General features: G+C 40.5%; 1 protein-coding gene across 1 annotated transcript in view; it reads right to left on the minus strand.

The window, feature by feature from the left end:
• col6a1 (collagen, type VI, alpha 1) overlaps positions 1-17,820 on the minus strand; it is a 46,313-nt gene extending 28,493 nt beyond the window's left edge. The window contains exons 1-26 of the mRNA XM_041054916.1: positions 17,541-17,820; positions 16,663-16,792; positions 15,831-16,031; positions 15,587-15,746; positions 14,541-14,654; positions 14,420-14,440; positions 13,518-13,538; positions 13,371-13,415; positions 13,185-13,238; positions 13,033-13,077; positions 12,469-12,495; positions 12,342-12,368; positions 12,168-12,212; positions 12,007-12,060; positions 11,320-11,382; positions 11,171-11,233; positions 11,031-11,084; positions 10,911-10,946; positions 10,755-10,817; positions 10,409-10,471; positions 8,278-8,340; positions 7,244-7,306; positions 7,075-7,125; positions 6,944-6,979; positions 6,668-6,730; positions 2,120-2,185 (exon numbers count right to left, since the gene is read on the minus strand). Coding sequence (XP_040910850.1) covers positions 2,120-2,185; positions 6,668-6,730; positions 6,944-6,979; positions 7,075-7,125; positions 7,244-7,306; positions 8,278-8,340; positions 10,409-10,471; positions 10,755-10,817; positions 10,911-10,946; positions 11,031-11,084; positions 11,171-11,233; positions 11,320-11,382; positions 12,007-12,060; positions 12,168-12,212; positions 12,342-12,368; positions 12,469-12,495; positions 13,033-13,077; positions 13,185-13,238; positions 13,371-13,415; positions 13,518-13,538; positions 14,420-14,440; positions 14,541-14,654; positions 15,587-15,746; positions 15,831-16,031; positions 16,663-16,792; positions 17,541-17,625 — 1,713 coding nt within the window. The 5' untranslated portion in view covers positions 17,626-17,820. The remainder of the gene's footprint in view (positions 1-2,119; positions 2,186-6,667; positions 6,731-6,943; positions 6,980-7,074; positions 7,126-7,243; positions 7,307-8,277; positions 8,341-10,408; positions 10,472-10,754; positions 10,818-10,910; positions 10,947-11,030; positions 11,085-11,170; positions 11,234-11,319; positions 11,383-12,006; positions 12,061-12,167; positions 12,213-12,341; positions 12,369-12,468; positions 12,496-13,032; positions 13,078-13,184; positions 13,239-13,370; positions 13,416-13,517; positions 13,539-14,419; positions 14,441-14,540; positions 14,655-15,586; positions 15,747-15,830; positions 16,032-16,662; positions 16,793-17,540) is intronic.
• Between the last annotated feature and the right edge of the window lie 2,254 nt (positions 17,821-20,074).

Raw genomic sequence — 20,074 nt, forward strand, 5'->3', positions numbered from 1 at the left:
AAAAACGTCATAGTATAGTATGGCGTTTTTTTCGGCCAAAAAAAGTAAAAAAAATTTTTCGACCTCAAAATGTCATAAAAAACGTCATAGTATAGTATGGCGTTTTTTTCGGCCAAAAAAAGTCAAAATTTTTTTCGACCTCAAAATGTCATAAAAAACGTCATAGTATAGTATGGTGTTTTTTTCGGGCAAAAAAAGTCAAAATTTTTTTCGACCTCAAAATGTCATAAAAAACGTCATAGTATAGTACGTCGTTTTTTTCGGGCAAAAAACAGTCCAAATTGTTTTCGACCTCAAAATGTCATAAAAAACGTCATAGTATAGTATGGCGTTTTTTTCGGCCAAAAAAAGTCAAAATTTTTTTCGACCTCAAAATGTCATAAAAAACGTCATAGTATAGTAAGGCGTCAAAATCGGCCAAAAAAAGTCAAAATTTTTTCGACCTCAAAATGTCATAAAAAACGTCATAGTATAGTATGGCGTTTTTTTCGGCCAAAAAAAGTCAAAATTGTTTTCGACCTCAAAATGTCATAAAAAACGTCATAGTATAGTATGGCGTTTTTTTCGGCCAAAAAGAGTCAAAATTTTTTTCGACCTCAAAATGTCATAAAAAACGTCATAGTATAGTATGGTGTTTTTTTCAGGTAAAAAAAGGCCAAATTTTTTTCGATCTCAAAATGTCATAAAAAACGTCATAGTATAGTAAGGCGTCAAAATCGGCCAAAAAAAGTGAAAATTTTTTCGACCTCAAAATGTCATAAAAAACGTCATAGTATAGTATGGCGTTTTTTTTCGGGCAAAAAAAGTCACAATTTTTTTCGGCCAAAAAAAGTCAAAATTTTTTTCGACCTCAAAATGTCATAAAAAACGTCATAGTATAGTATGGCGTTTTTTTCGGCCAAAAAAAGTCAAAATTTTTTTCGACCTCAAAATGTCATAAAAAACGTCATAGTATAGTATGGCGTTTTTTTCGGGTAAAAAAAGTCCAAATTTTTTTTGGCCTCAAAATGTCATAAAAAACGTCATAGTATAGTATGGCGTTTTTTTCGGGCAAAAACAGTCCAAATTTTTTTTGGCCTCAAAATGTCATAAAAATGGTCATAGTATAGTAAGGCGTCAAAATATGCCAAAAAAGTCATATTTTAGTAAGACCTCAAAATGTCATACAAAATGTCATAGTATAGTACGGCGTCCAAATCGGCCAAAAAAAAGTCATATGTTAGTAAGACCTCAAAATGTCATAAAAAACGTCTTAGTATAGTAAGGCTTCAAAATATGCCAAAAAAGTCATATTTTAGTAAGACCTCAAAATGTCATAAAAAACATCACAGTATAGTATGGCTTCAAAATATGCCAAAAAAAGTCATATTTTAGTAAGACCTCAAAATGTCATAAAAAAGTCATACTATAATAAGTTTTCAAAATATGCCAAAAATTGTCATATTTTAGTAAGACCTCAAAATGTCATAAAATAAAGTCATACTATAGAATGGCGTCAAAATGTTAAGTATTTAAGTAGATTAAGTAAGTGGGAGGGGCGGCATTGTGACAATTGGACAATTCCCCTAGGAGGAGCTGGTCAAAGTACGGCCAGTGCGAAAGGCAAAATGGTGCAGTCTTTCGAAAATGGCCGACTTCTTGTACATCGTGGAATTTTTCTCCAAGAGGCTTTTTTTCTCGTCTCAACGTGATGCACCTGATTTTCAAGTCCATAGGTCTTACAGTGAATATTTTCACACTCTAGGGGGCGCTGCAGAGCTGTTTGGCCGCGCCCGGTCACACGGACAGTGTCAAACAAGAATTTTCATCGGGGGACAATTTTGGGCAAAGTTTTGTGACTTTTTGAGCATGTTCAGGGGGTCAAATTAGCCAACAAAGAGGCGGAAGAAAAATAAAAGAGGAGAATAATAATAACTTCAGTTACAATAGGGCTTCGCACGAATTTCGTGCTCAGGCCCTAATTATGTTTGAATGTGAGAGTAAGTTGCTGGTTTGCAAGGAGGGGTCTGCTTCACATGCTTTACATACAGTGTCTCAACTTGCATACATCTGGAGACAAACCTACAACACAAGCACACACACATACACACACATTCTCATGACTCTATGGTATTCTTACCGGTCTCCCTTCAGGTCCTCTGTGACCTTTGGCCCCTTTAGCTCCTGGAGGCCCAGGTTCGTTGTTCTGTTAAAGGAGAAAATGACATGGAGATTAAGAGAGAGGCCTAATCCTGTATATAGATTCTTTTTTTTTTTTTCAGATAAGACAGATGCATGTACACTTTTTGAAACTACAGGGTGGAAACAAATGTTATAGTTCTATACACTGCAGTCTTTTACACAGTATCCATGATGAATGCGTGCTGCTGTAAACATCAGTCTCGTGTAATATTTTCATGACAAGTTGACAGCTTTGTGCCCTGTAGGTGTGTTATACAAATTAGGGGACAGCCCAGATATGTGGATGTGTTTCTCTTCTCATCTTTACAATTGTGTGCATGTGAGTGTATCTGCACATATCACATCCATGTGTCAACTAAAATCTTTTCACTGACATTATGTACAGTGTTCGCCATTATCAGCTGGAAATGCAACTTGATTAGGATGTGTTTACATGTCTGACCTAAATATGGCTTGATATATTTGATCTGAACATAAATAAATATAAAGACTGCGAAGTTCTGCTAATCTACAAAGAGTTCTGCAATGTACAAAGCAGCAGTAATGACATGGGAGCAATAGGAAGCTGCTTAAGTAAAAACTTTTTCAAATGTTTTGTTTTTGATGAGAATTGTTTCTGTGGTATTTTGAACTATATTTAACTTTATATATTTAACCCTGTAGTGTAGTCTGGAGGATAGATACTTGAAAGAAATAATGGATCGGACTAAAAATTTACTCTGAATTTACAGAGCATGTCACCAAATGGCTTCTACAGTTAGAAAAGTAAAAGTCCTAATATGGAGCTTTGAGACACTCCCATTAGACACATTGAGATGAATTGTTTTTATAGGGTTGTGTAAACATGATCAAGCCAGTTACACAGACATGAGTTTAAGGACGTAGTCGGGATTTCAGAGGGGTTTAGGTGATCTTAACTGTACAGGGACAACTTAACATTAATGTGGTTGTAGTACCAGTTACTTTGCAAATCAATGGGCGAATTCTGTGGTTAATTTCCTTCAGCTACTTGCACTTGTTTACTTGTACTTTTACTTGTAACTTTCAGTCAGTTTTACTATATGTCATCTCACTCCACACATACAGACACTGGTATATCATTTTAGTAGGGTTATCATATCAAAACATTGCAGACAAGTAAAGTCATTCTGAGGAAAGCCTCTAAATCCGTTTCAAATCTTAACTGCGACCAGATCTGGCCATCTCTATCCAGCTATCTGCCACACCACTGCAGCTGCAGGCAGAGAGAGCGGCTAAAGCCCCTGCAGCTGCTGCCCTGTGACCTCCTATGACCTACGCTGCAGAATTGTGGAGAAAAAAGCGCTTAACACTGTAAATCAATGTAGGAAAATTATCCTGTCTTTGAGTTACATGTTCCCACACATACTGTTGCATATTTTAAACAAATGCGGGCAGTTTGGTGTGAGGAAGACTGCGGGCAGCTTCAGAGAACTTCACATAAAAGGAAAACTGACAAACTGAGTGTGGATACCACGCTTAATTATGGCTAGAAACTAGAAACATCTTTCAAAAGGACTTACACATACAGAGCCCTTTAAACAGGCTTATTTTGGAAAGAACTGCATGTATTCTCTTCAATAAAAAGTGGACAAAAAACATAAATGTGAATTGTCCTCAAAACTTAAAGATCAGTATTCGACAAACTTTAACCTTTAATTCTCTGCTCCAAATACATTCTGACTGGTCGCCACATAAATACTTATTTACAGCTCATGATACCAGACAGAACTGAGATGCAGCGAGGGCAAGAGGGCAGGCCGGCACCGTAAAGTTACAGATCGTCATGTTTAATCTTTTGTGCTCTTTGATCTGAGCTAGAAGTCGACTCAGACAAGCTGTACCTCTGCTGCACAACCATCGACCAACAGTAGACAGATATGAACGAGAGGGAGAGGGAGAGGGAGAAGGTAATGCCAGTCACCTGGCTTTTAACACACACACACACGCACACACGTTTCCAATTACTGCACATTCTCAACTTAAAACACTCTGATGTAAAGAACATGGGCCATATCATCCACACACACGCGCCCTGACCTTGGTTTTATGGCATCATATTTGACGACAGATGTGCCTGTTTGTTGTACCTTGTCGACTATGTGTATATTATCATGTCAAAGCACATTAGCTAAGAAGTTAAATAGGTGGAAAAGTCAAAAGATCCGTCTCCACCTTTATCTTCTCTGACACACCCATGTGCGTGCTCTTCTGTCCCCTCTGGCCAGAGAGAATGCAGGCAACCAAGTACGTGTCCATACAGTGTGAAAATATTTAAACAATTTGAATTAGAAATCCAGTTGTCCAAAAAATACAATGAAGCCGTTGCCATCTGATTCTCTGAAAATGTTGTTAACCATTTTGATGTCTCATAATTTCAAGACAAACAGATTCCACCGTTCTGTCCAAAATAGAGAACAGCTGAGCGTAAAACTGGAAACAAACAAGTGACTGTTCGGAGAAAAGGAAAGAACAAGAAACAAAGAGATGTGTCAGTGCCTCTGGGGATAAGAAGAATGTAGTGGATTCATTTTTTCCTTTGAGATACATTAAATATGGTATCTTATTATGTGTTTTTGTAAAAGACTTGGTTGTGGACTGACCAATGGAACAGAAACAGATTAATGATATTTCATTTAATAGCAGTTTGATGTTTGGATTTTTGCTTTTTCACTTTCCTGCCAAGAGTTAGATGAGAAGACTGATACCACTCTCACATCCACCCGTTGAATCCAAGGCTACAGCCAGCAGCAGCAGGTTAGCTTAGCATAGCACAGAAAACTCGAAATGTCCTCTGTGTCCAAAGTTAACATAAGTCCACCTACCATCCTCTTCAAAGCTCACTAATTAACACTGCCTTTGTGCTACACTTAACAAACTGGCTGCTGGCTTTACCAAACATAATGGTGTCGATCTTCTCATCTAACTGAAGCCTAATCGTAGAAGCATATTTCCCAAAATGTTGAACTATTCCTTTAAGCAAAGGCATAGTCATAGTACATTTCATCATGAGTACATGTCTGGAAAATGTATAAGTGGAGCTCATAAGGGGGAGGTTATGTTTTCAATTGTGTTTATTTGTTTATTTGTCAGCAGGATTACGCAAAAAATGCTGAACCAATTTGCACCAAACTTGGTGGAGCAATGGGGTGTGGGCCAGAGAAGCATCCATTAAATTTAGGTCCTGAACTGGTTAAAGGGGCGGATCCAGGAATTTTTTTAATCTTTTTTTTTTAACATTTTGAGAAAGTGCATTTTTCATCTTGGTCAGAGGAAGGTGCTCTGAGTACCATTCTAGTTTTAAGTCCATTTACTTTACATTCCTGCCGACCACTTTCCGAAACTTACCACAAGTTTGGAAACTGATTGAAGCATGGTGATGATTATTTATATTTCAGGAAAAGAACTGTCTTTGAGTCAGTGGAATAACAAACATGTAGCTTTTACAGGTTTGAAATAAAGATTTTGAGAGGATTCCAAAACTCTAAACTGACTCAACATGCTCTGAGTTGGTAATACGGCACTTTATAATCAAGCAGCTCATCGACACAGCTGTTTCATCAGTCATAGAGGTTATGGGCTGTTTCCTGTATGCTGCTGTCACTACTCAAGGACAAGCAAAAAATGGAAGAAGTAAACATTGGGGCGAGTGGGTGAACGATACTTTTGCATCTAATCCTGCCTCGTGCTACAACACCGCAAAGTCTTGATTAGTGGTAAACTGATCTGACACTGCAAATCCAAAGCTGACTCCCCTTGAAGGAGAGAGGTCAGGGTGCACTGATGTACAGATGAGAGAAAAGTACAAACATGCCGAAATGTTTATGTCATGAAACAGGAACCATAGAAATGCAATAATTTCAACGTAAACACATCCAAGTTGAAGCGTGGGGTTAAAGTGTTAAAAGTGGAACGCTATATGGACGCGGATGATTACACACAAGTACAGTCACAACACACACACACACACACACACACACAAACACACACACACACCAAAAGAGTAATGTAGTCCCTTCATCGTTTCTGCTCATTTCCTGGTATCCTTGACAACGACATATACACAGCTGCATCAGATCACAGCCCTCTTCCCCAGTGACACACACACACACACACACATAAAATGTGTTCAGATCTACTTAAGAAAGCATTTCCAGCTGCAGAACAGAAGGAGAGTGTGAGAGCAAGATGGACAGAGGACTAATGGCAAAAAAAGGAATAAAGTATGTAAGGGGCTAGCACTGAAAAACAAAAAGACAGAAATTAAACATATAATATGTATTATTGCATATTACTATAAGTGTTAAAAGAGACCAATAAAAAAGAAAAATGTAAATGTGCCGCTAAAACGAGACATGTGATTCACATCCTGTCAACGCGCTCTGCCAAGTAGGGAGTACAGAAAGATAAAATGAAATCAAGAGCGAGGAGCAGCTCCAAAATGGAGACAAATCAGAGGCAGACTCACATCGGGGCCTGGATCTCCGGGCTCTCCGTCATCCCCTTTGGGTCCAGGGGTTCCCTTGCCACCCTGAAGGTCACACAGCAAAAGTTTGGGGTCACGAGGGCACATGAGTATGACAATTGATATTAGTGAACTTTAAACAGGAATACTTATATTCAGTACTGATGTCAAAATGTATGTAAAATGCAAAGTGCTAGGTAAACCCGTATAACTGATTTCTAATAAAACTCCAGCAACAGGCTGATTCCCAAGTTAAAGGAAATTTGACAGATGACGTACCGGCTCACCAGGGTCTCCACGGGGCCCAGGATAACCCTAAAACAGAAATACGTGTTCAGAATCTAAAAATCTAAATGTAGCAAAGCGTGCCATACACGACATACAGACCATTAACTACTATCACCACATACCTGGAAACCATGACAACCTGCTGTGCCATTTCCTTGGACACCATCTTCTCCCTGAAATAAGAAAGAGAGACACAGATCCGTCCGCATTCACACAAACATATGCAAACCTCATGGCAGGGTTTATGATAGATGGCACACATCTGTCTCTCCCCCTCCATCTCTCCCTCACCCTCTCCCCCATCGCTCCTCTGTCTCCCGGAGCTCCTTTAATTCCTCTCGGGCCCTTGGGTCCCTGGGAAACAAAGAAAGGAATGATTAGATTAGAAACATATGAAATGTAACATAACATGTGTTTGTGTTTGGATGTTGTCAAAGCATTGTGTGTGCGTGTGTGTGTGTGTGTGTGTCTGTGTCTGTGTCTGTGTGTGCATGCCTGTGTGTGAACGTCAATTCAAACTCTAAGTCTACATGTAGCAGACTGACTTTTAACTGCTCACGTAACAATCGGTAATTGAAATCTGTTACAGGTCCTGGCTAGCCGATTACCTAGATTATGTGATGACAAATGTCCAGTCATTTTAAAGGTCTTGTAGTAATGACTGATAATATTCTAATACATACAATAGTTAATGATAACAACAGCTTTTTGATTATAGCTGTACATTTATGGAAAAAAGCAGTGGGTTACAGTCGAGCTGTTCTACTTTCAGCTTTATTATGTTGATGATCCTGAAAAGAGTTTTTAATTCTTTAGTGTTTCTATTCTATAATATTAAATATTCATGACTAAATAAGTAACAATCACATAAATAATACATTTAAAAAACTTAGAGTTAAAACACTCAGAAACGCACAAAAACTCTAATACCTTGGTTTGAAAGCTTATTTCTCTCTTCATGACTAAATACAATAATAATACTTTTTTGAAAAATGTATTTATTTAAGAAGAGTTCACTACTCCAGCGCTAATCTGCTTCATCAGGAACCTTTGATAACAGTGACGAGACAAGCCACCAACTGTCATTAGATTCAAATGTTGGAGGCACTCTGGGTCACGTCACCTTTTTCCAAGTTTCAGCTCCACCCACTTGAAACAAGTGAGCAAAGGTCAGACAAAATCACAAACCAAAATCTTTCATGTAAAATAACTAATAACTGTTCTAACTCTAGCAGAAAATTATGTGTTGAAGTAGGATCCTATCATTAATTATAAAATGTACGCTTAGCAATAATCTGTGTGTGTGTGTGTCCTGTGGAACTCACCTCCGGTCCAGGTGAGCCTTCATCTCCTCTGTATCCAGGAGACCCGGGCCTGCCAGGTTCGCCCTGGAAAACATCAATACTACTGATGACCTACTCACTGACATACACATTGAGTGTTTTCTTCTCATAAGGACATCACAATGTTTTTTTTGTCATTCTGTCAGAATGTGATGACTAAGAATAGGAGCTAACATGAAATTTTCCAGCTTAAAGAGTAACTTTCTATAAAAAAGCAAATGAAAAGCAGTGATTCGTTGTCCACTCTAGTTAAAAATCCAGCCAGTTTCACCTCTGACCACACCCAGTCTCAGTGATGGGTGGGGTCTGAGGTGTGCAGTTTTGCCACTCTAACCACACCTGACTGTGATGTCATTATGTACTGATATACCCTTAAGTACACGTCTACATCACTGCAGCCAGGTAAGAAGTTAAACTTCTGGAGATCAGCAAAATATTTTCATCAGCTGTTAAGTTGCTCTTTAAAGCAAAAGTCTGTTTAATTATTAGAACTATTTTCATATCTTTGTCCATCATTTTAATAGGTTATGATGACACTGTACAAACCAGAGTGACTGCTAAGATCTGGGAGCCTGACAACATCATGGCGACGATATAAACTGAAGCATTAGCTGATTTGATTTTATAACTGCTAGATCAATCTTAAGTGCTCCAAAATGCATTGAAGTAATTATTTTTTTGTTCTGTTTGTGTTGCAGTCTTACAGCTAGAGTGTCACATGCTGAGTAAGTCAGTTCAAAAGGAATAAGACCACAGTATGTCAATATGTGGCAAATCCAGTTAGTTAAATGTCCTGAACAGTGCCCACATCACTGCCATGAGCATCGTGCATAGCTTCCTACTGGACTCTTTCTGGTCACATAGCTTGTAGTATGTTAATGCAACACCCAATCATTTTAGAAGAGTTTAGCTTAAGCCAGATAAAAAAAAAGATTAATATTAATGTGATCTTTGTCCACATGAAGACTGGACGCCTGGTGCTAGCTCAGTCAAAAGTGAAAAAAGGAAACACTCCTTCTAAACCTCCAAAGCTTTCTGACTTACTCACTATATCTTGTGAATTTGACACATAATTTATAGTAACAGAAAACAAAACGCTCTAGTTTTTAGATGGAGTTAGTGTTAGAATTGGCGCTATATCCTGGTATCAGCTGAGGCCAGCTGCTACGTGCTGCACCTCAGTCCTGTCCTTACAGCGAAGTCACGCTTCTCGCTCCACTGAAACGGAACAAGAGGCCGGGCTAAAGCACAACCACAACCATCTATGTCCTGGATGTACAGAGCTGAGCTTCATACTGCTCTTCTCATCTGACTCTGGGTAAGGCAGAGGAATATGTCCCAAAAGATCACAGTGCTTCCTTAAATTAAAGTTATTTTAATATACATGCAATACCATAAAATGTAGCTTCACATTGTTTATTGAGTGCAAATGATGTATAGCACATAACTGCATGTGAGGATACAGTTTTTCCTGAATGTATGAGGTAGACCTAACATGTCAGTTATTCCATGTTTTCTGTACTATTCAGTTTCTCACTAGGCCTTCAGCTCCGATGAAGAACGGAGGCGCAGTCGAAAGCACAAAAGAGCCATTGAAACGTCTGACATCACGGAGGTTACCACAACTAACGCTTGTAACGTATTATTATTATTATTACACTGCCTGGTGCCTTATTAAGAAAACCATACTGAGGCTTTGGCTCCGGCAGACGGAGAGAAGAACTGAGTCAGAGGGGAAAGAGTGAGTGCTGATGTTCCCAGGAGGAGTAAAAACTGAGAATGAGAATGAAGCATGAGGCAGTGGGCAGCACTCTGGGGCACCTGCCAGGTTCGCCTCTGTTTAAGCTTCTGCTCAACATGAAATATGGATGCAAGTTCTCACACGTGCACGCACACTAGGAAGCATGCGCACACTCAGGCACAACTTCCCTCTCCAACTGGAAGAAAAAAAAAAGGATGCTACCAGAGAGGAAAGTGCTTGGTTTGTTTTTGGGGCTGTGCCACCTCCTGAAACTCTAGACAACAGGCTAACAAACAACGCACGTTGCTCCTGTTTGTGCTTATTTCAGTTACTGTGTGTGGTTTTATTCGAGTGCGCGTGTGTGTGTCTTACCGGTGCTCCATTGGGACCAGCTGAGCCTTCCCTCCCCTGCTCTCCACGGGGTCCTGGTTCCCCCTGGCAAGGAAAAGAAGAAATGTGTAAGGCGACCTAAAGGCTTTCGAGACAGCAACAATGGACAAGAAATGCAGACAGAGCCAAGTTTTAAACAAAGTTAGACCAGTAGGAGTACAACATTATGAAAACAGAATCGGTTCCATTAAGGTCAGTGTGGCTGCAGCTGACTCTGTACAAGCGCCAAACTGCATTTCCCATGAATTTCTATGGAGTAGATGCTGACCCTAAGGGACTGCGGATCTACTCTTCATTGCTCCTCATCATCATTCTTATCATCACTTACTGGCTCTCCCCTTGGACCTCTGTTTCCACGGGAACCTTGCTCCCCCTTCTCTCCAATTTGTCCCTGTGAGAGATTTTAAAGATGTTACTGCATGTTTTGGCAGCTCACACACACAAACGCTCTCATTTAAAATCTATATTAATCCCATTTACTTACTCCCTCGCCGCGATCTCCATCCACTCCAGGTGGGCCCTGAAACACGCACACATAGCAGGATATCAGTTGGACCATTAAAGGTCACAAAGGTGATATTTTTGGTGTTGTCCAGTTACTTACATCATCACCGCGCTCTCCTTTGTCCCCATCAGCTCCACGAGGGCCCCGTTCACCCTGCCACAACACAGATATTTACACAGGTTATGTTTCTTGCTCTGTCTGTTTGTAGTCCCTCTGTGTTTCTCTTTGCATCGATTTACCTGAGGCCCCAGAGATCCGGGGCTTCCAGGCCTTCCTGATTCACCGTCTCTTCCTAGATCTCCCTGAAATAAGCACAAAAAGTCTTATCACAATCCACTAAAAGACTATCTGACATTCTTTGACAGCACATGTATCTTCAAAATCTTACTTTTGCTCCTTTCTGTCCATAAGAACCAGGATCTCCCTTTGGTCCAGGCTCTCCTTGCATGCCCTGGAAACATAAAACACAGAGACAGTTTCAGTACATGATCATAAGCAGCTGAAGCCACAACACTCAATCTAGGATGCCACTGTGCATGCATGCTCATGTGTGCATGTGTGTGTTTGTTTACAATATGACTATATATTTTCATTTAAACAATGTGACAGCAGAGAATGTAAACAAAATGGTGATTAAAGAGCCAGTGGCCCCAGTCTGCCGGCCCCAGGGGCTCCAGACGTAGGGCGTGATATTGGACAGGGCTGCACCGACAGCCACATTCCTAAACATGCAACTGTGGCTAATAGCTGATCTGTAAACAATGAAGTCGAGCCCCAGGCAGATACGGAAGTGGCTTGTCTGAGTGTGTTAATGTGTTCAAGAGAGAAATCAAGACCCGAAAACTGAAAGATGCAGAGTTTGTGAGTCCTGACACTGACACTTCTGATTGGCTGTGGGTTTGCGGTCCTTAAATCTGATGTCAATGAGTGTGTTAACATCTAATGACTGATTTCCATCTGGTTGTGATACATACTGTCTGCAATGTGTGACATTAGTGTGAACAGAGTTCCAGTCAAGGCCAAAGCAGGAGACCATAACAGTAGGATTACTCTGAGATTGAGATATGCAACTCACATCTGATCCAGGAGATCCTTTACAGCCAGGAAGACCAGGGAAACCAGCTTCACCCTAATGAGGAAAACCACAGAAATATGAAGGATAATAAACTTCAATAACCTTATCACATCAGAAAATGGATGACAGCTGCTGATTGGATGTTGGGGTCTGTAACTCACCTTGCGTCCATCAATTCCGTCGTTTCCCCTTTGACCTTTGTCTCCCTGAGAGGGAAAATCAAATCCAGAAGATGGAATGAAAGAGAATAGAAGAAGAAATTCACCATTAGATTTTAAAGCAACCACAGATCAGAGAGCATTACTCTCAAGGTCAGACAGTCAGGAAGAGCTCACCTTGTAGCCTTTGTGTCCTCTTTCACCCTGCAGGAAACACAGACCACATTGGTCAGTCAAAATTAATACAGTTCAGAACATGTACTGAATCTTGTTAAGAGTAAAGGCTCTGTTCTGGATTTATTACCTTTTCTCCTCTTCCACCACGATCTCCCTGGAAACAGAAATACACACATCGTTATTATGTTCATGAGGTGCAGCACGGTGGTCATTGATAAGGTGGATATGGGCATATATATGTTAATATCTCTTTAAAATACTTGGCCGCTAGCAAGAAAGCCATCATATAGAAATGGGTGCAGGCTAACCAATGACTGGACAGCTACTACTGATGAAACAAACTCTGTGGAATAGACTCTTAAGACTATAATATGAAAGATATGTAAAACATTGGAGAAGATTGTCAATATATGTGTGCTAAAAGATGAAGCCCATATGTCAGTGAAAGGCACAGTTCCCAGTACTGTTTTGACCATGTTAACCCATTTATTTGGCTTGAAAATATGATAAAATTAAAAGGAGGATAAACTAGGTTGGGTACCACCATTAAATCCCACTGTGACACAGTGTAATGATGCTGTTGTATCATCCATTACTCGCAGCCTTGTTACAGCTGAATCTCTTCAGCATCCAATGATTCACGACTAGAATGCGTAACTTATGTTTTGTTAGTGGTAGAAATGCACTGTACCTTCATTCCACTGTAACCAACAGGACCAGGATCTCCAATGCTACCCTGTAACACAGCAAAAGAATTCATTATTTTTAAATAAATCCAAGGAGATGAGCTGATTGCAGTGTCCTTTTGCATATGTGTTGGTTGTGGATGAAGAAATCACGTACCACGTCACCAGTATCTCCTTTCTCTCCTGGCATTCCTGGTCTACCTGTTTCTCCCTGTGGAGATGGAACAGAGACATAAGTTTGTTTGGTTTTTTTTTTTTCAATTTTTCTTTGTGCAATTGAAGGCATGTCTAACAGGCTGCAATGACTTTCTGACATAAGATGTACTCGTATGATAAATCACACCTTTGAGCCAATGTCTCCGTCTGGTCCTTTGGGCCCTCCTGGAGCCTGAAAACAAAACAACAAAACACAACCAGTGACACAATTGCTCAATCGTGAAATCCAAAAAAACATCTGAATTGGCAGGAATGTAATAAAAGGCATACTTACACTGCAGTCAAAGGAACAACACTGGGGAAATAAAAAAGAAAAGAAAGATTATGAACACCTTAAAGATCACTATCACTGTACGTCACTGTATGTCTTTGGCTTTTATTCTGGTCTGATCTCAAAGTGAAAAACTTAAGTAATAATGTTCACTGGAGCCTTCTGAACGTAACATAACCATGTCTGTCAGATGAAAGTAGGGCTGGTAGAACCGCAGTGACTTTGCTGGATCCCGAATATCTCACCAATCTTAATTTGCTTTTTGTGTGCTCATTTCAGCTTCCTGTGGCTTTCCTGTGTGGCTCCTTCATTTTTTTTGAGTGAGAGAGTTTAGCAGAGTTTACATGGCAGCACATGGCAGGACCATCAGAAACAAAACTGAGTCAGCAGCTGAGAACGCATTAGAGGAAGAATCTAAAAAGAATCTAAAGATAAACCCAGACACTGTAAACATGCTAACAAATTTTTGATGAATTGCTCTAAATAAACAGCTCTAGTAGCCACAAAGTGATAAACATTGTTAACCGGAGAAATCTGGACTGAAAAAGTTTTTCCAGTCGTGACATTTAGCCAGTATACAGTACAACAATTCAAGCTCTGTCAGCAAAACTCATCTTAAACAATTGCTTTTGGTATGTTTCAATTAAAGAACACAATAATCAATAATCCATCAGTCAGAACTACTCAGGCAGAATGAAAAATATATAGATACAAAGCTGCCAAAAAGCTTAAAGTCATTGATGAGCCTTTTAAGCCATGTTGCTCAGCCCTAAATGTAAGAAAATCCAATGCTTTTTCTGCAACACACTAATGTACCCACAATTACTGTGGACCTTCCACTTTAGATTTAACTGTAGTAACCAAACACATGCTAAAAGATTTCCTTAAAAACATAGAAGACATACCACATCCTTTGTCTCGTTTGTCTGAAAAGAAAGAAAGAAAACACAAGTTACTTTAAAATCCAAATGTTTAGTTCTGTTTATAGAGTCTGGAGAAGAGAAGAGAAGAGAAGAGGATACGTACAATCATATCAATGATGGTTCGAATGGTTCCGATCTTGGTGGATCTGGAGTCGTCTGCAGCTGTGAAGTTCTGTCTGTAGGTCTGGTCTGTGGCAATGAGTGACAGCCTGGTGTCCTGAAGAGACACAAAACACAAACATCATCACCTGCAGGCCTAGAAGTAAAACTGATCTCTAAATGCTTTATTCTGTGTCTGTGTGTTTGTTGTAGGATCCCACTTAGCTTGAGCCAGTGTTGTTGTTAGTTCTTGGGGATTTAGACATAACGGATATTATCTACAGGATTTCCCACAAAGGCTTGTTAACTCCATCACCCAGTGACTGAATTTATTAGCCCTCTTGGCATCACACTTAAATTTAGGTCACCTGTCCTTTTTTGTCTCACTCCAGGCATCAGGCCACAGAGTTCAGTTCAGTTTCACAGTGTGAAAGATGACTCTTGTCTCTTGGCAGCAGTTCACATAAACATCTGACAATGAGTGTTTTAAAATACAGCATCACCTGCAGAATGTTGTCTCTCAGCAACATTTGTGTTATGACACATAAACTGTCTAACTGTATTGAACTGTATTGAATTTAAAGAACAACTTTGTGTGTTTAGATCAAGAATGAACATGATGTGGCCTGAGTTAGTGGGGTTGTCCATATATATGTGTGTATGTGTGCACACACATCTATCTGTTTGAGGAACATGTTGAGTTTTAAACCTTTGAGAGTAATGACATTTTTGGAAAGCAAAGACATTTTTTTAATTCAGTTTAATTTACTTTACTGAACAGTTTACTTTACTTCCGTTTACGGTACACCAATCTATTTCATGTCACTTCATTTCACTTCATTTTAATGTACTTCACTTCACTTTACTTTGAACTACTTCACTTTAAGTTAGTTTACTTCATTTTACCTCACGTCATTTCTACAAGAGTTAGTAGAATATGTATTCATTACAGCATGGTACCAAGGGTCAGCAGCACTGCACACAGACAGACAATATTATGCCAATGCAAGTCCTCACAAGTGTAGAAACCCAAATGCGTGCATTTTGTACCTCCTGGTCGGGCGAGATGGCAACAGCGAACACTTTGACTCCATGTTGCCTGGCTTCATTAGCAGCCTCCTGCACTCCTCCACATGGCTCTTTGTAACCAGTAACAGGGTGGCCATCAGTCACCACCACGATGTACTTGTTCTCATGGTAGTGGGAACCCCTGCATACAGGCAGACATGCATGGAAATGATATCACTGCTCTTATTACTTAATCTGTTGAAGTGTATCTGTGTGTTATTATTACCCAATGAGCAGCTCAGCAAGGCCCCTCTTGATGGCACAGTCAGTGTATGTGCCCTTGCCGATGTAACTGATGGTATCGATGTCGTTCTTCAGGGCCTGACGATCAGTGCTCAGGTCACTCAGCTCTCGCACAATGATGACTTCGTCACTGTAGTGCAGCGCTCCTGAGTTCCACGTCAGGATGCGGTCACATTGGTGGCGCCTGGGAACAGTGGATTGAAGGTTATTGTATTTTACTTGAGTATGTCCATTTCCATGCTACATTTCAGAGGTAAATATTGTACTGCTCATACAATTACATCTGCTGCAGTTATTGGTTACTTTGCATATTTATTGCGTTTTGTGGGTAAAATTGCTAAATTTTGCCCACAAAACTGAAAATATAAATCACTGTAGATTAAAATACTGAACAATATATGAAGTAGTTGAAATGATGTTATGTCACTCTCAGGAGTAATGCTGCTGAGTACTTTTACCTCTGATACTTGAACTGATAACATTTACATACTTAACTTTACTCCAGGCTGAAAAACAACATTTAACCACCTTTGCCAAATCTGCGAAATCTTAAACAGCATCAGTGATGGGTGTGTTTGGGTGTGGTTGTAAGTGTGCTGTATTGCACCTATAGCCACGGCCTACAGTGATGTCACAGTGTCCCAGAGTGCACCTGGAGATCACTGCAGAAACATGATAAGTTATAGGACCGGAGGTATTAAGTTACTCTTTAAGTAATATTTTGAATTTGTTAACTTTTAATGAAGCTTTAAAGTAAAGAATCTGAATACTTGCGTCACTGCATAAATGTGTGTGTGTGTGTGTGTGTGTCTTACATGTCCTTGAGTTCATCTATGAAGCGCTTGGTGAATTCTTTGATCTGGTCAATATAAAAGTTGGGGGGTTTCTGTCTGAGGGCCACACTCTCAGATGTATCCAATACGAAGTAAAGATCAACTGGACACTCTGTTCACAAAGGAAACAAAGATGGCTGTCAGCAAATGTATTATCCAATCAGCAACTGTAAACCCCCCCAGTGGTAGACCATAAGTTAAATCTATCTCTTCCAGAACCTCCATAATCCATCAATTCACCCCACATCAACATGAGTATCACTGCTGCAGCAGTGAAGGCCTTGAGGCCAGCATGATGCTGATTGGACCTTGCATCTTGCATCACACTGGGTGTCATGGGGTTGCCCCACCGGATCTATCATTACTCATTTAAATTCATGACAGGTAGTATACTGTCTGTGCCCATACACCAGCTGCTTGCATATACACACTTGTACTATAATTCTTGCACAGCACCTTGTCAGGGAAATGACTGTGATTTTATCACTTGCTTTGGTTCTTGTCTGTATTTATCATTTTGTTATCCACAGCACTGGAAGACCTTCTTCTGCACTACACCCAAAGCCTACAATTGAGGCCCATTAAGGCAACTAGTGGGCCTACTCCAGGTGGGCTATGCTACTGTCCTCTTCTGATTTTACTGTCAATTGTTGTTTCGTCTCTGCTGCTGATTTATAAGGATACTCAAACTTCATAAGCCTCTCAGCCAAAGACAGTGAACATCTGGACTAGCTCTTGCAGCAAACGTCACTTCGGTATATTCAACCACAGAAAGTCCACTTTACATGCAACATAATGTCATAAACGCGAGATACTAGAACATTTTCGTGGAAACTACGACATATTTTCAGCAAACTTACCCGCAAGTCTGTTTCTTTGGATCTGCGTTTGCGCTCCAGCCAGGAAAACGCACAGCAGCGCGAGGAGACCTCTGAGAGTCTCCATGACTAAACTGCGAAAAAATCTAACAACTCAAAAATACAACACCCCAGTCCCCAGACAAACAAACACCGAACCTCTCCGGCCCCCAAGCCCGCTACCTCTAAACCGATTCGGCGAACTTTTGGTGATCCAGCGTTCCGCCGCAGTTTGTCCGAGGCGAGATCCGGAGCGCGCAGAGGAGGACCGGAGCGCACGGGGAAGGAGGAGGAGGAGGAGAGGGAGGGGGAGGAGGAGGAAGCGTTCACGCGCTTTCTCTGGGATGATGAGTAGGGATGTACCAGAGCGCGCACGGACTAAAAGTTTATACAAAATCCAAGATATGCCTGCTTCCTTAAAAGGGTTCCACGGGGACACGGATACTCAGGAATAAACAAAACGCCAGCTGACCGCACAGGAGCCTCCAACATGCACAGACTCTCTCTCTCTCTCTTTGCAGGAAAGAGGGTGCATGTAGAAACTGATCTTGTATCTATGTTTCAATGATTTCAGAACATGTATCATCAGAAATCAGACAGAAAAGCTTCTTATGTTTCCTTTTCACTCGAGACAAAACTCTGAAAACCCAGAATAGATGCACACTGGAGTAATTTCATCAGGCCTAATGAAAAGCAGCTGACGCACATCTTGGAAGCATTTTATATTCTCTTTCTGTAAAAGTGTATTTTTTTTCTGTGGAAGATGGGGGTGGGTGGAATTTCAATACATCTGGTTCACTTTGGCGTCCAGACCTGACCTGAACATAAAAGCAAAAGGCTGTTAGAGGAGACGGAAGAAGAGGGTGGTGGTGGTGGGTGGGGGTTCTTTACTCCTCTCTCCTCAGAAGCAGGAAGAGACACAGTGCCATCTACTGCTGCTTGTGTGCACATCTTGGAGACGACTTTGGAAAGAGTTTCGGGGTTCAGTGAGGCACTTCCATGGAAGGAGGCAGGGAGGTGTAGGCATGGAGTGTTCATTTGGCAAAGTGTTGATGGGGGTGGATGTTCCAAGGTTGCTGTGGACACACACGTGTGTGGGACTGCAGGGAAGGTCTGGCTTAGACTCAGATTTTCCACTGAGATCACTGCGTAAGGGAGAAAAAGCTGTGTGGAGAAGGGGAGGATAGGAAAGGAAAGGAAAGAAGGGAGGGAAGGAGGGATGAGGAGAGAAGGGGGACATCTGGTAATGATCTGTGTTTATTAGCAAGCTCTCATAGTAAATCTGTTGGATTATTGGCAGCTGTGTGAATGTTTAAAATTGTAATGCATGCATTTTCAGATGTCTCAATATCGACCCTCATCATAAATACATTACTCCATAAAAGTGTAGAGGAATTCATTAGCAAAGCAAGGAGTGTTTTCAGTTTTCCCAGTCGCAATTTTACTGTGAAGCAGTTTTGTTCAAAAGAAGGAATCTGTTGTGCACTGCTTTTTTTACAGTCCTGACGCTGGCAGGTGGGATTGAGAACACTGAGAAGTCATTATCTTTCAGCCTGAGGAAACAAAGACAGGACATGTCCTCAGCAAGTTAAGATTAAGCTCTGTTACACACATACTTCCTAAAGCAGGGAGGTTCTGCATAATGTCCTGGGCACAGGCTGTTGGCAGGCAGGATGGAGCACAAGTTTCCGCAGAATTCTGATGTTCAGTGGAGAAGATTAGTACCATTCCTGAGTCATAGAGAAAGTGGGAATACTGCTGAGTACAACCACTGGAGTACAACCAGTGTCTCCAGTCTGAATATTATGACAGTTTTTGAGTTTTTTTTTTCTTTTTTACATCTTGCAACATTTAACACACCACCACATTCATTGTGGGGGGCTGTACTTTACTGAGAATTTCCAGAGAATTTAATTCAGAAGTTGCCGTGAATAAATCACCACAGCCAAGTTCAAACATGAACATGAAACAAGGGAGAAACTGGGGATAAAAAAAACATCTTCTCGTCTTTTCCAGTGAAAACATTAAACTCTGCACAGATGGAAGAGATTAATCGCAGCATGTTCAGGATTTCATTTGCCCCAAGTCCAACTTAGCATAAAAGGTACTGGGAACAGTGGTGGTCCAAATCGAAATGTACTGTTTTGTAAACTGGGCCACAGTGGCACTATGTTTCGTCAGAGCTCATACCACTTTAGAAACTGATGGGAACCAGTCACACCATGCGGAACCTGGAGTCCAATCCAAAGACCACAGCAAATAATGACAGGAAATGAGCCCGATTAACTTCTACTTCCAGTCCCTCATCAGTCTTTAGGCTCCTGAAAGATCTGCTTCAGCTTCTTTTGTCTCTACTCTGCTCCATTTTGCAGCATCTGACTGCTTCCTTCAAAAAATGAAAAAAAAAAAAAAAAACAGCAGTAATTTAATTCATGAAGATTCAGTTAAGGGATCCTATTATTACTTTCAATTCCAATGGTCACAAACGGCCAGCACTGCTTTATAATGCAAGAGGATCAAGAGAAAAGTGTTGGTTG

This window comes from Toxotes jaculatrix, chromosome 14 (genome assembly GCF_017976425.1).
Source record: "Toxotes jaculatrix isolate fToxJac2 chromosome 14, fToxJac2.pri, whole genome shotgun sequence".
Taxonomy (NCBI): domain Eukaryota; kingdom Metazoa; phylum Chordata; class Actinopteri; family Toxotidae; genus Toxotes; species Toxotes jaculatrix.